This window comes from Lonchura striata, chromosome 4 (genome assembly GCF_046129695.1).
Source record: "Lonchura striata isolate bLonStr1 chromosome 4, bLonStr1.mat, whole genome shotgun sequence".
Taxonomy (NCBI): Eukaryota; Metazoa; Chordata; class Aves; order Passeriformes; family Estrildidae; genus Lonchura; species Lonchura striata.
Genome location: NC_134606.1, coordinates 39,280,603 through 39,295,604, shown reverse-complemented (window position 1 = coordinate 39,295,604; position 15,002 = coordinate 39,280,603). Strand labels below are relative to the sequence as shown.

At 41.5% G+C, this 15,002-nt stretch overlaps 1 protein-coding gene across 2 annotated transcripts; it reads left to right on the top strand.

Annotated features, from left to right (window-relative positions):
* Window positions 1–7,400: 7,400 nt before the first annotated feature.
* Window positions 7,401–13,764, top strand: NPY5R (neuropeptide Y receptor Y5). Of its 2 annotated transcripts, none has more exons than XM_021542283.2 (2): window positions 7,401–7,433; window positions 12,026–13,764. In XM_021542283.2, exon 2 carries the CDS (start codon window positions 12,035–12,037, stop codon window positions 13,364–13,366), a length of 1,332 nt encoding a protein of 443 aa, XP_021397958.1. In that variant the 5' UTR covers window positions 7,401–7,433; window positions 12,026–12,034; the 3' UTR covers window positions 13,367–13,764. The 2 variants fall into 2 exon arrangements, with proteins under 2 accessions (XP_021397958.1, XP_021397959.1); XM_021542284.2 differs by having other exon boundaries at window positions 7,403–7,503.
* Window positions 13,765–15,002: the final 1,238 nt, after the last annotated feature.

Here is a 15,002-nt window from a genome sequence, read left to right as displayed (position 1 = left end):
ATCTGGGGGTGGGTTGCCTAGTAATTCCGAAAGAAATGCAATTAAATATTGAAACAAAAGAGGGGGGCTGTGGGCAGAGCGCAAGGAAAAGCTCAGGAACGGAGACAGTTTCAAATCGGTCTGCCTGTTTCATTTTGTCTGCAAGTTATTGCCATCTTGTGGCCAAGCTAAAGATGGGAAAAGAAGCTGTTAGGGGTCGAGGAAGCGATTTTCAGCATAACGAGCAAGTTACAAAGTTTGGGTTTGGCTTTTTAAACCAGTACAGCTAGCTTCTGGTCTGCATTTATCGTGAATAGCCATGACAGAACCAATAAGAAATGTCAAGTTCCTGAAACATCTTGCTGTCTCACTCACAAAAAGCCATGTAAACTCAGGTCTCTTATTCTGAACTGGGCTTAAAAACGTATTTACTTCAATGGGCATAAAAGACAGAGTAAATTGGGAAGTCTGCAAGAAGTTATCCAGATAAATGTAAAGCAAGACTTTGAAAATGCCTTGACACAACCTGTAGACTGTAATAGGAGTTTGTATTTCTTGGAAAACAGAAGTTCCCTAATTTGTCCAAGATCCCAGATTGAATTTTCCTGTGTAAGGAGTTGCATGCTCTCACATTCTTGCACTCAGATATGCATCTATTATATAGCAACACTTGTGTCAAGAATAACTCTCAATTGAGAAACCAGGTTAATTATAGATAAATAAATTAGTTGCACAGAATCAATGAATGTGACATTTTTTTTGCAGAAGAAGCTGTTCAGGAAGATTTCAGAACCCAGAATAAGGGTGATGTTTGCACTGTATTTACAGGAGCTTGGCTCAACTGCATTGTAATTGCAGTCCTTGATGTAAGAAAGACAACTGCAGGCACACTGTGAGGCTGCTATAAACCAGTAGCCGTGGTGCTGCTGACATTTTAAGAGCAGCAGCCAGAAGGAAAGTGCAGGCTGTATATAATGCCTCTCAAGAACCTCAGTCCTATGTAGGTCATTAACATGCGTGCCTTTGAGCAGAGCAAAAGTAGGTATGCTCAGGCAGGAATCCAAGCTGAAGGTCTCATAAAGAGCATATTTGTGTCTGAAGCAGTGACATTCACATGCACATGTACCACTGAGACCCCTCTTTGCTTTGGATGTGGAATGATATATCCACACTGTCCAATAAAGGTATTTTTAAGGGCAATAGATATATTGCTAGGCAGAGAAAAAGCCTTTTTTTTTTTTAATGCCAGAATGTTCCCACTACTTCCCTGTAATGTTCTTACCCATATGGTCAACATGGCTATTTAAAAATTAAAATAAGCATTCTGTGATACAAAATTGCAAATTCTGTGATACAAAATTGTTGCACTCTGCTAACAGGTATCCAAGGCAGAGATACATTTTTAAGACCAATTCAGAATAAAAGACCTTTACATAGCAAGCTAGGGAGCTGCAGGGGTAGCTTTTGTGAGAAGAGTACACCCACGTTGACCAGAACCATTTCCAAAATGCACCCACAGCTGACCAGAGAAGAGATCCCACTGCCTGTGGTGAGAACCATGGTGACACAAGGTGCTCCCCAGCAGCCCATGCAGGACTATGGTAGGAGCAGATATCCATGCTGTGGTCCATGGAGAGGAATCCACACAGGAGCAGTCTGTTCCTGGAGGACTGAAACCCATGGGACAGACCCATACTGGAGCAGGGGAACATCATGAGGAGGGAGGAGCAGAGAGAAAAAGGGTGATGAACTAACCAGAACTGCCATTCCCTATCCCACTGCACTACTCAGAGGGGTGGGAATATAGAGCAGTTGGAAGACAACAGTGATGTTGAGCTTAGGAAGACAGGGATGTAAGAGTTGTGAATTTTACCTTTGTTTCTCACCATCCTATTCTAGATTTAGATTTAAAGAATGTACCACAGAGCCATTCATTTACTAAATGCCAATTTTTCACAAGTATCTGAATTTTCAGATGCATATTCTTTTCTTTCTCCTCCATTTTGTCATTAGTCATGAGGGTATCCATTTCATCAGCAAATGAAAAGATTCATAATACTTCACTTTTTAATGGTTAATACACATTTGAATTTCAAACATTGCATAAACATGGGCAAAGCAAACCTTGCAAAGCCTCTGTTATACCATGTAAATATAATAATTACCTATAGAAGATCAAAAATAGAGCCTACATGTCACTCATTGTCTTGAGCTCACATTGATAACAACAAATATCCATGGGATTATTCACACTGCAGTCAGATGCAAGGTCAAGCTTTTAACAGTGTAGTGGAGCACTGGAAAGACTGCTTCAGTCCCTGAGTCTTTCAAACACGTGTACTACATACAAGTGTATGTACATAAACACACACACACATATCTATATGCACACACGCTATAACCCCAGCCTTGCTGCAAGCTTTCTACTTCACCATACCAGTGTGAAGTATTGTGTGTTGTGTGTTCACCTCAGATGACTCAGTTGGAGCTATATCAGTCTTCTCTGAAGCATTTCACATACATGTGAGCACTAATACATGTGAACAATAAAAAAATAACCACTCTAACAAACAGATGCTGACTCTTCAAGCTTCCCATTATAACTGTATAAAATACACTTTGTATGTCACATATATGTTGGAACTCATCCCCATATGGGCCACCAATTGTTGGTGTCAGCGCTTGGCACCAAGCGATGGCAGATGGGAACTGACTGCCACCATTAGTTTACTGTAAGACTTTCATACCTTCTCTCTGTGAGTTCTCATGAGCAGGTCCTCACAACACTGACTCCTTTTCTCTTTCTTCCACACAGCTGGCTGACTTTTTCCTGTCCCTATCACAACTGCCTGACCCTATCTATCCCTAGTGGCACATACTAACACTGACTGTCCCTAACACAAACAGCTAACCCTTGCTCCTTGCAGCAGCAAAGCCAACTAACTCCAACCCTCAAACTCTCCTCTCAAGTCTCTGAGTCACTCTTTTATAGCACCCATCCTTATTGGACACACCTGTGCCCTGTTAAAGGCAAGGCTGTTCCTACTCTTTGGTAATTAGTACAGCTGCAACTCCTCAGGGGTGAGATTGCCTTCAGCACTACCTCTATTCTCTCACAATCCATCCTCCCACAGATAATGCTCCGTAGGAAAATCAGGCATTAACAGCTCCTGGCTATTCTGTGCATCTCCAGCCTCGACACCAAGCTGATGGTCTCTATCTGGAGCTCCAAGCTCACAAAGATGTCAAATAATTACTCATAACTCTTATTTTATTGATGATTACTGTCAGGATGTGAGAACACTGGAGTAGTAAGACAACTATTGTGTTAAAGATTATCCTCTTCCAGGGAATACATTTTTCAGTACATCAAAGGCACCCTGAATTGGAGGAATTGGTGTGCATGTGTTTGTTTGTGTGAAGGCATGACATTGCAAAAAAAAAGTACAATAAACAGAACGCAAGTATTTCAATTAAGGAAATAGAACAGCCTGAGTAAAAGAATACAGAAATGCTTTGAAGCAAAAGCATTGAGAAGGGATTGAGATGTTTTTTTAAAAAACATATAGAAAAAAATAGACTAAGATGTAAATCCATTAAAATTGTTTCTCACTGAAAAACTCAAAAATAGAAAAGATTTCATAAAATGAGGCTGTCACTTTTATTGCAATGCATCTTTATGTGTTCAGGCAATGCAATCCCTCCCTAAAATGTAAAATCCAGTAAATGCAAGAACACCATGAAGGTAATTTGTATCTTCTGTTCTGTATAAAACAATCTGAAGTCACCACTATGGAAATAAATGGAAACACTCTCTGAAGGTTTTTTTTCACTTTATTTTTAATTATTTTTATATTCTAATAATGAACATCAGTGCCATTGAAATACTTGCATTTCACACTACTCTGTTCAAAGATAAAGGAGCTCATGGTCCTTGGGGCAAAAATCTGTCATCAGTAGACTAAATAGGCCTTTTGCTGTTGAGTGTAATTTGAATTGCAGCAAATTCTTTCTTTGGCTAAGAACATGTTTATTCTGACATAACTGCATCTGACACCAAACATAACAATACTTCAACTGCTAATGTCACAAACCCCAAAAAGCTGCATGAATGATTATGTGGTTCATCTCTGCTGACAGTTTTGCTGCTTACAGTTCCATTTTCAACAATACAACCAAGCTGACTAATGCAAATCTACCCTGATCACATGAAATATTGCTTAAAGGCTGCTTGAGCTATAACCTAAATTATGTCCACCTGGCTAAAATACTTGTTTTCATGTTTTCTGTTATGGGCACCTCACTATGTGCATTCAGGACTCAAACTCCTATACATTCATACACAAGCTCTCATCTGGTTTCAGATGAAGCAGAAATAGGCCCCACACATGAACATCCAGACAGGTCAATATGTATAACACCAGTCAAAAAAATGTGATGACAAATTAGGAAATAAAACTAATTACAGGCTCCCCCTTGAAAGTATTTTATTAGCTAACCATCAGGTGTCCTGTCTTTCAATGAAAAGACATCTCAACCATTACCACCTTCTCAGATATCCAAGGCTTGCTGCTATATGCAAGCTAAGAATCTGTGGAAGGGATGGACCATACAGAAGCCAGACATTAGTGGTATTTTTAATAGTGTTTTGTTAGAATTTTTCTGGGCATGAAGTGGTTGGATGAAGAATTTTAAACAACACAAATGCTTTATATGTATATGTATCTCACAAAAATCTCTCAAATTCTGTAGCAGCTATGTAGTACCTCCCGCACTGTTTTGCCCATGGACAGGTGTGACATGGTAGCAGACTTTACAATAACATTTGTCTCATGGCAAATTTTGATGATTGACTGCATGCTGTGGAATTGGATATTAGGTGCTTTAGACCTTTGGTTTTGTGGCATTTATCAGTTCTTATGAATTTCCATTAGAGCTTTGAGTCTTCCTATCTTTCACAGTTTGCCTTTAGAGGGAGAATTTTCTAAGCTATTGGAATGATTCTCCCAAAAGAAAGATATATTTCGGACTGCAGTGAGAAACATGACAAAACTAACTTGAATTCATATAGACACTGAGTTTTCTCCTGTATTTTATGTTGTATTCTTACGACTCAGGAATCCCAGCCTTCTTTCTCTGATGCACCATTTTTTTTTCCCCAGCGCCCCAGAGGAGGTATCTTTTATCATCACCATCTCTTACTTCCTCAAGGACTCCTCTGTGGTTTCAACAATCCTATAGTAGCTGGTTTCTAGGGAACTTGTATTAAGATGTGCTGTATTGATTTCATTACTCAGTAGTATTACTGGCAAGACAGATGTACACAAACAGTGGAAAGGAAAAAAGTATAGTAATTGTCTGAATAGTAATTGTCTCTGATGTGTGCAAGTATCAGAGATGAAAAGTACAGATACAGTTGAGGAAAGCATGGTGTTATTTACAGGTCTGTGGGGAACAAAACAAATAATCTCACACCTACCAATACATTACTGGCTGATGAACCCTTTTGAAATACGACAATCAACAAAAAAATAAAAAGTAGAATATTTTATTCTTAGAGAGAATTTCTTTGAGGAAGGAATACTTCTCTTACTGACTACTCCAGATAAGAAGCACATATATTCTGGATGCTCCTTGGGAAACTGTACTAGGTGACCTTAGAAATGGCTTAACATGATGGTAGGCTGTTTGTACCTTTATGAAGGTACAGTGGCATCCCACATAAATCACACTTGTGCAATATAAGAAACTTTAATTTCCCACTGGGCTCTGCCAGCAAATTTAGACTACTTTTAAAACACACTATCAGTCTGTTGTAGCCAGCAGTTTCCATAGAAAGGTGAAGTCTTTAAAACTTCTCTTTTTCCAGGAAAGACCTTCCGCTTCAAGCAGTGAGGCCAGCAATGTGGGAAGCTCTTCTAGAACAAGAGAAGTAGGGAAAATGTTAATCATGCCCATTGTGTGTTAGAGCTATAGTGGGCTTCTATCATAGGTCAAAAATTTGCGTGAAAGTCTTCAGAACCATCAGTGTTAGGTGGGAAGATGGTCAAAAATGCTAAGAACAGCTGCTCAGGCCTAAAAAGGATTAATTCTGTTCTCCATTGTGACTAACAGGAGAGTTGTGTTAATACGATGAAGTGGATTGGCACGTCACTTCCACCTGGCAGCTCCCTGTGCTCCACTTGCACATGCAGTGATTCACCAGCAGTGGGTGGTGAATTATGCAGCAGGCAAAAGAAGATGGGATGAAATCTTCAAAAGATAGGATGAAATCTTCTCTGCCATCCTGAGCTCATCTGCTGAAGATTAAGATTATTTGTTCCTGGATGGCTCAATGAGTATTTTCACAATAGCCAAGTTAAGTAAGGAACATACCTGGATTTTTCAAAGGTTATTTTACAATATGACTGATCCAGTTGTTTTATCTTTGTGTGGTACAGTCTTTCACAGGCTAATTATACGGACATCTTTTCTGCAGTGCTGTGTTAGTATCAACTGTCAAAGTAGCACCTTGGCAAATGGGAAGTCATTACATTTCTGTGTCAGATTCTGCCACTTGTGCACCCAGGGATCTGTATGTCACTGAGTTCTGCCGTAGCTCTGTAATAGGACTATGATAGAAGATAACAGCTGGTAAGAGTAGCAGAGTTCATCTTTTCATGCTTTGTACTGTGACATACCCAACAATTTCTAGGCTTTAAATATTGCTCACATAAGAAAATGCCCTGCTTTCTCACTGATTGTTCAGATAAAATTAAAGCCACCCTTCAGATATTTTGCTCTGTAAGAATTGAACTCAGCTCAGCGAGGAAAACTGTTTGGGGGGAAAACCATCATCTTCCACCTGTTCCAAAATAAAAATTAAAGGGTATTTGAGCAGCAGGGATAAAAACCTGCGGAGCTCTGCTCCAGCCGAAGCAAGGGGAACGTTCTGTAATTGCCTGTCTGTGCTCGCACCTCGCTATGTCCCGAGACTCGCAGCGCGTTTCACCTTTGCAAAACGCCGCGCCCTGTGTGCCGGCTGAGACACTGAGAGCATCCCCCAAGCACCGGCGAGCGCGGGGTGCATTTACCGTCTCGCTGTATTTCCATGGAAACTCTGATTGTCACACCGTGCAGCGCTGAAATACCGGGCTCCATCCAGGGCTGCCTGGAGCGGCCTCCCGAAATGCGCCCGCGCTGCAGCCCCAGCCCCAGCCCGCTCAGCCGAGCGGCGGCACCGCCGGTGCCGGGGCCCGGCCCTCGGCCGCGGGCGAGCCCCGGGGCGCCGCGGCACCGCAGCAGATGCGCCGCCAGCGCCGGGGGCTGCGCGCCCCCCTCCGCTTCCTCCGAGGCGCGCTCCGCCCGCCCGTGCCGGAGCCGTGAGTGCGGAGCGGAGCCGCCGCCTGGCCGCGCCCGCGCCGCCCCCGCGGCCCCTCCTCGCCGCGGGGCGCCCGCAGCGGGACAGCGCGCAGGTAACGCGGGGCGGGCGCGGAGCCGCCGCGGCGGGCTCGGCTCGGCTCGGCTCGGCTCAGCTCAGCTCAGGTCGGTTCTGCTCAGCTCGCCCCAGCTCAGCTCCCCTCCCCGCGGGGCGGCCGCGCAAGTTTGCGCGGGGCCCCGCCCTGGCACCAAGCGCGGGGATGGGGGAGCGCATCAGCCCTTGGGGTGGCGGTGTCGCGGCGGCCGCGGGGCGCCCGGGGCTCGGGCTGAGAACGGGCGCGGGGTTTCGGACGCGGAGCGGCGCAGAGTGCTTCCCAAGGGAGGCACGGAAGGGCAAAAATAACAGTCGTTCCCGTTTTTGGGGTGGTTTGGTGCCGTTGCGAGCCAGGAGTTGCTGTGTTCCCTGGAAAAAAAATGTAGCCAGGCGCTTCAAGTTTTCTCTTCTGGCCAGCGAATAGCCCATTATGTCCCATAGCATTTCCTTGGAGCTGGACATACAATCTTATTAGTTGGCTTTGGCATAATTTCGGAAGTTGTAATCTTGTTTTCTGAGATAATGTTGCAGTTCTTTTGGTGATTCAGAGAAATAGGCATACCATTAATAAGTACAAAAATTATTTTTTTTTTACTTCTGAAGTAATTCAATCTGTTGGATTCTTCCAGGTTCTCAGGCTAGTTTTTGCTGTTGCACATTATGAACAAGGACATGAGAATCAGCAGCTTTTTATCCTTAGCTTGTGTAGTGAATGCAACACTCCAGTGGTTTCAGATTTTGTCTCAGATGTTATCTCCGTCTGTATTGATGTCAGGGCATTATTTCTCAGGCTGTAACAACACAGCTCAGTGCTTTCCTAAAGCTTTGGTGGTCGTGCAGTAACAACCACTCATATTAAGTATTTACCTCTGTGTAGATGCTTAAAAACCTTCTCTGACTTTTTTTGTGCAGTCTTCATATTTCTCCACTATTATGCGGGCAGAAAGATTAGAAAGATTGTACTTCTTACAATTTTACACAATGTGCTTCTTCCTCCCTGTATGTTTTCACCAGGGGTTGGGGCGGGGGGGGGGGGGGGGGGTGTTGTTTTTTGGGATTTTTTGTGGGGTTTTTTTGGCTGTTTTTTTTTTCTTCTTCTTCTTTTAGCATAGAGAAAAGTCATCTAAGACTTTTAAATTGTTCACAGCTATAAAGGTTAATTGCCCTGTTGCAGGGATTAAATTGACTGGACTGTACAAGGACCAGCCAGTCAGAAATAACTTAATAGGTATTAATATTGTGGAATATTAGCTCTTATCCATGAATAAACCTTAATATAAGTATCTCATCTAATTGAAGGAACATTTCTGGAAAAAAAACAATTACCTTTAGAGGATGATGGTTGCCTGCCTAACTTTGGTGTTCTTGAAAATTTCCTTGGATCCTGCCACAAAACTACAATCTCTACTGCCTTGTGCTGCCTAGCCTCCTGCCTCGAGCATTCCACTGAAACTAGAGGAGACCTAGGCAAGCCCACACGGAGCTCATGGGTATGAGCTCCCACAGGTGTAGCCGAGCACAGTCAGGAATGTGCATTGTGCAGGCCAGCATTACAGAACGGGGACCTCGTTTGCTTCACTGATAGATGCAGGAGGTGAAAGTGATCCAACGTTTAGAGATGACAGCTAGAAAACCTCCAGCAGGTACCTTCAGATTAAGTAAATCTGAGTTTTAAGAAGAGGTGCAAGACCACCTTGGCACTATCATGCATTTAGTTTAGAAATACACTTCAAATATGAGATGAATGTTTTGAAAAGAGGCTGTTATCTAATTCTGTTTCCCACAATGGGATTTTCAGGAATTTCCATTTTCCTGAAAGTTACAGCCATGTGCTGCACCAGGATTGACCAACTAACATGAGCGAGGGTGAGCAAATCTCTGAGAATAGAAGCAGCTGTTAAAACAAAGCAGGAACATAAATGCCAATGAAAGCACAGAACCCTGTGAAATCAGTGGCAGGCTAAAATGAGTTTGGGGACTAGGGATCAATAATATGGGAAAAAACTTCTGTTTGTATCATTACAGCTGCTTACACTCAGACTGACAGCAACCGATTTCTTTTTGAGCAGGAGAAAATGCTCAGAGAACAAGAGATCTACCTGGCATGTTTTGAAATTAGGGGGGAAAGCCTGCTTTCTTTTTACACATCCAAAATGAAAATAAAATTCTCTTTGTGCATTTTGCAAAGGGAGCTTGTGTCAGCACAGTAGTTGTCTGTTGAAACCAGCAGATTAAAATGTTATTCCTTCCCTCTCTGTCTTGCTGTCACTCTGAAACTATAGGAAGATGGTGCAGAAGGGGTTTCTGTGCTCCACAGACTTTATTGGTGCCCTGGGTGTTCACCCAGGGTCTGAAGAGATCATGGTGTGACTTCTTCCAGTGCTCCTTCCTCATAGAAATTAGGACATGTGGTAGGGAAGAGCTCATCTCTCACCTGAGTCAGAAGGCAGCTATAGCACAGAAGGAATGGAGCTGGCAAGCCCATGCTAGGCTTCAGAGGCATTCCTGCTAAACTTCTTCAGTACTGATGCATCTCAACAAATATGTCTGCTTCAGGAAATGAGCACATTTGCTTTTTGTTTTTAAAGACACAATTTGTATTAAAAACACAATGAACCCTTCTGCTAAATCCATATTGCAAGAACTTTATGTGGAAGTGTAGGAATCCACAGAACCTGGCAACAATCTTACACTTAAACCTTCAAGAAAAATGTAGTAAACATTAATTTATTACATATGTTACAACATAACACTACATAAAATTTTGCTCCTTGGTCTTATTCTTAGCATTATATTACCTTATCCAGGGGAAAGGTTATGCAGAAAAAGTTATGTAGTGTTACATTTAGGAAATAGAAAGTAATTTCATCAAATTTGGGAAGTCACTGTGTTGACTCATACCATTTTCAGTTGGTTACTAAAAACTCAGGAATTAGCTCCAAAAAATAAGTAGAAGTCTATTTACTTCATGAGCTAAGAGTTGCATAAATAGAAGCCTATCAAAATGAAAACTTCTGATTGTATCAATATAGAAACAGAGAGATTAGATCACGTATAGATCTCTAGTCTGCTCCTTTAAACTTAATCTAGAGGCAAATATAGTCTCAGATAGCACTGCTTGTCTATTATATGGTTTTCCACCATTTCATTAAAGACTAGAAGAAACTGAAGAGAAATAATATGCATTAATGCCTCTCTGCTCATATGCACACAATTATAATATTCATGTTATGTAATTTCATGTATTCAGTTCTTAATTCTGTTTTAGCTGATATATATATATATATATTTCTACTCTTACTTGGAGGACCTTCACATCACAATAGAGTTAGTGAACATTCTCAGGTTGTTTTTTTAGTTTGAGCTTCCCTTTGGCTCAAACCGTAACAATAGGAACACACATATGAAGGAAGATGCACATCTGCATGTGTGAAGGAAGGAGCACATCTGCATGTGTGAAAGCAACCAAATAATTGCACTTTGAAAATGTCAGCATGTTACAGCTCACTGAAGATTGCTACAGTCTTGAAGAGCCCTGTCTTTTTTAGGTGACAGATACAGCCTTCTGCTCTATTTACATAAGCTTTGGGTTTGTAGATCTTTTTTGTTTTCTCTTATGTAAGATTTCTAAACATTAAGCATTTTTGCACAGGGCATTGGCACTCTGGAGAATTTTGACTTTGAAACTCTAGTACATGCAAGTGCTTAAGATAAATGGAGGTTTGAACTGAACTGTCTGTTTGTTCTAAAATGAAGACTAATATATGAAGATTCAGTAGGCAGAATAACTTTGTGCTGAGCTAGGTTTAACACTAGATGATTCTGTGCTGAATAAGTAGCAGTTCACTGAATTTTCAAATGGCTGTGTAGAGTTTGCTTCCAGTTAACACTGTCCTCTCTATATTACATGCAATTACTTTAGGTATTTTTTAGTTTTCCTTTCTGCTTGAGCAGTTAAACTATATTCAGCACTTAGTATGAGATGTTTTCTATACACACATGAAGAATTCCTTATTGGATACTGACAGTGGATTTCCTGATCTTTTTTGAAAGCTCTCACCTATTTTGTGTTAGTTGTCTACTAGCAAGATAAGAAATACTACTGCAGTTGTTAGCATTTTCAGGTGCCTTCTTTATAATTTGCAATGATGTAATGATTATCCATCTGCCCAGATGGTGACTGTAATTTCCTTAGTCATATCAATGGGCTGTTATTCACATGAGTAATCTCACCGACTCGAGGTGTATTGCTTTTGTAGCTAACTGTTCCCTCATGGAAAGCCTGCTAATATGTTCTGCTGCAAAATACAGTTAAAAGGCAGCATCATAATGCAGACCTGTAACTTGCTGTTCTCCCACGTGAGCATCTAGGTAGGAGGCCTAAGAGTGCTGAACACCAAATGATAAAGCCTACTTAGCTAATTCATGTTGACCTGAAGTTATGCAGGATCTGCCTCACAGTAGAACTAACATCAATAGTAATTTATTTGCATTGAGGTAATACAAGGTAAATTTATGTATTTTTACATTCTGATTAACAGCAATATCATAATTTCTTCAGATGCTAATTAATGCCTTTCTTGTTCTAAGCAGGACTGTAAAATGGATTTAGGATTCAAAGACCATAACAACAGCACACATACCAAGAACACCTCTGCTGCAACAAAGAATTTTTCTGCCTGGGAAGACTATAAGAGTAGTGTTGATGACATGCAGTACTTTCTTATTGGGCTGTACACACTTATAAGTCTGGCTGGCTTTGTGGGAAATCTGCTTATACTAATGGCCCTATTAAAGGGCAAGCAGAAGACAGTAATAAACATTCTCATTGGAAACTTGGCCTTTTCTGACATCTTGGTTGTGCTGTTTTGTTCACCTTTCACGCTGACATCCGTCCTGCTTGACCAATGGATGTTTGGCAGTGTCATGTGCCATGTAATGCCCTTCCTCCAGTGTGCCTCAGTCCTAGTTTCAACTTTGATGTTAATATCTATTGCTGCAGTCAGGTACCGTATGATAAAGTATCCCCTCTCCAGCAATCTCACAGCAAAACAAGGCTATTTCTTAATAGTTATCATTTGGGCCTTTGGCTTCACAATTTGCTCCCCTCTGCCAGTTTTCCATAAAACTGTGGACCTCAGCAAAACTCTGAATTTAGAGGGACTGGAGAACAGGCTGCTGTGCATTGAGTCATGGCCTTCTGATTCCTACAGGATCGCCTTCACGATAGCCTTGCTGTTCATGCAGTACATCCTGCCGCTGGCGTGCCTGACCGCCAGTCACACCAGTGTCTGCAGGAGCATAGGTGCTAGGCTGTCAAACAAGGAAAACAAGTTTGAAGAAAAGGAGATGATAAACCTAACTCTTCATCCCTCTAAGAGCACTGGCACACAGGTTCAACCCTCCAGATATTCCAGGTGGAGCTGTGCCTTTGGCAGAAGGCACCACAGAAGATACAGTAGAAAGACGTCAAGTGTGATGCCAGCTATTTCAAGGCATCATCAGGATACTCATTCCAGAGATCTCCCAGAAACCTCTGACACAGAAAAAAGCCAGCTCTTTTCCTCCAGTAAATTCATCCCTGGGATCCCTATCTGTTTTGAAATGAAACCAGAAGAAAATACAGAGATCCAGAACATGATTACAGTATCCCAGTCCATCATCAGAATTAAGACAAGATCGAGGAGGGTTTTTTGCAGACTGACAGTGCTAATACTAGTTTTTGGCTTCAGCTGGATGCCTCTTCACCTTTTCCACATTGTCACAGATTTTAATGCTACTCTTATTTCCAACAGGCACTTTAAATTAGTATATTGCATATGCCATTTGTTGGGTATGATGTCCTGCTGCTTGAATCCCATTCTCTATGGGTTTCTTAACAACAGCATAAAAGCTGATTTAATGTCCCTTATTCCATGCTGCCAAATACCATGATTTTATGTGCCCCAAGATAAAGTAAAACAAACAAATATGGTTTTCAAGCCTAGTGGCGTGTGTAGCTGTAAAAGGTAAATTAGTTTAGTTTAGTTTATGTGACTTGTTTGTGATTAGCAGCATTTTTTTGTGGATGGAAAGTTCTATGGCTGCATGTATTTCTTGCATTGGGCAGAAATATATGCATATATTATAATATTCTTTTATCTGTTACATGTAGGAAATCATGCCCAGTATACAAAACCAGAATACCATTTTCATTACCCAAATTGTTGGCAACCTGTACTTTGAAATTATACAGAATATATAATGAGTAATAAATGTGAGACAGACTACTTAGATATATCAGTATTAACTGTCATAAAACTATAATAAAATACATATCATTTACTAAATAATTATTGTTGAGATTATTTCAGTGCCAACTTTGACTGTTTTGAATATAATTAAATCTCTCTTTCTGGATGTTATTAGGAAAATATTTTTCCTTAGCTCTTTGACTCATAGTTTGCAATATCTTTGCAAGATGGTTTGCTGCTTATTCCTAGGTTGCCTTATTCCTAGGTTCCCTGGAACAGGTTGGAGGGTCGTTGTTCTTGCCTTGATTCTTTCCATCTCACTTTATTTATCCAATACAACCTATCTCTGATTTCCTCAGCCAATTTTCACTCTGGTTTGTCATTTTATGTAATTTTCATCCAGCCTGAATTTGTCTATAGTTATGTCTTTATTCTCTTTATGACACCCCTGAACATACCATACATTTTTGACCAGAGTAAGCCTTCGTTATCTAAGCAAATGATAGCGGAAAGAAAAAGAAAATGGAAAGACATCAGGAATTTTCCTTTACCAAAATGCAAAAGCTTACTGCACTTCATTTTAACTCATCCGCTTGCTTTGGAAAGGTATAACAGCTTTCAAATACACATCTGCATGTGTGCCTTGACAGATGCGGAGGGAGAAGCAGAGTGGATTAATTTTCAATTGAACAAAGGCAAGTGTGGGGTCCTGCCCCTGGGGAGGAATAACCTGTCCCTGCACTAGGACAGGCTGGGGTGACCTGCTGAAAGCAGCTCTGCAGAGAAGGGCCTGGGGGTCCTGGTGGACACCCAGCTGTCCACGAGCCAGCAGTGTCCTTGTGGCCAAGAGGCCAACAGCATCCTGGAGTGCATTAGGAAGAACATTCCAGGTGGTCAAGGGAGGTCTTCCTGCCCCTCTGCTCAGCTCTGGTGAGGCCACATCCGGAGTGCTGTGTCCAGTTCTGGGCTCCTGAGGACAAGAGAGATACGGAGTGTGTGGAATGGATCCAGTGGAGCACAACAAAAATGATGATCAGACTGGAGCATCTCTCTTACGAGAACAGGCTGAGGTGGCTGGGCCTGTTCAGCCTTAAAAAGAGACAACTGAGATAGGCTGGATCAGATGTGACACACTGTGGTCCCTTCCAACCCGACCCATTCTGTCATTCTATGTGTGTAAACATGTGTGCAAACACACAAATACACACACACATTTTCTGCATCTCTCCTCTCTCCTTTTTAACCAGAACGGTACTTTTCCTTTCAAATTTAAATCACAGGTATCTTCCCTATGTCATATATTTCATAGCACAAATGCAAAGTGTATATATATATAT

What these genes read in the sequence shown, in the direction of transcription:
- NPY5R (XM_021542283.2), top strand. Translation starts at nt 12,035, where the DNA reads ATGGATTTAGGATTCAAAGACCATAACAACAGCACACATACCAAGAAC.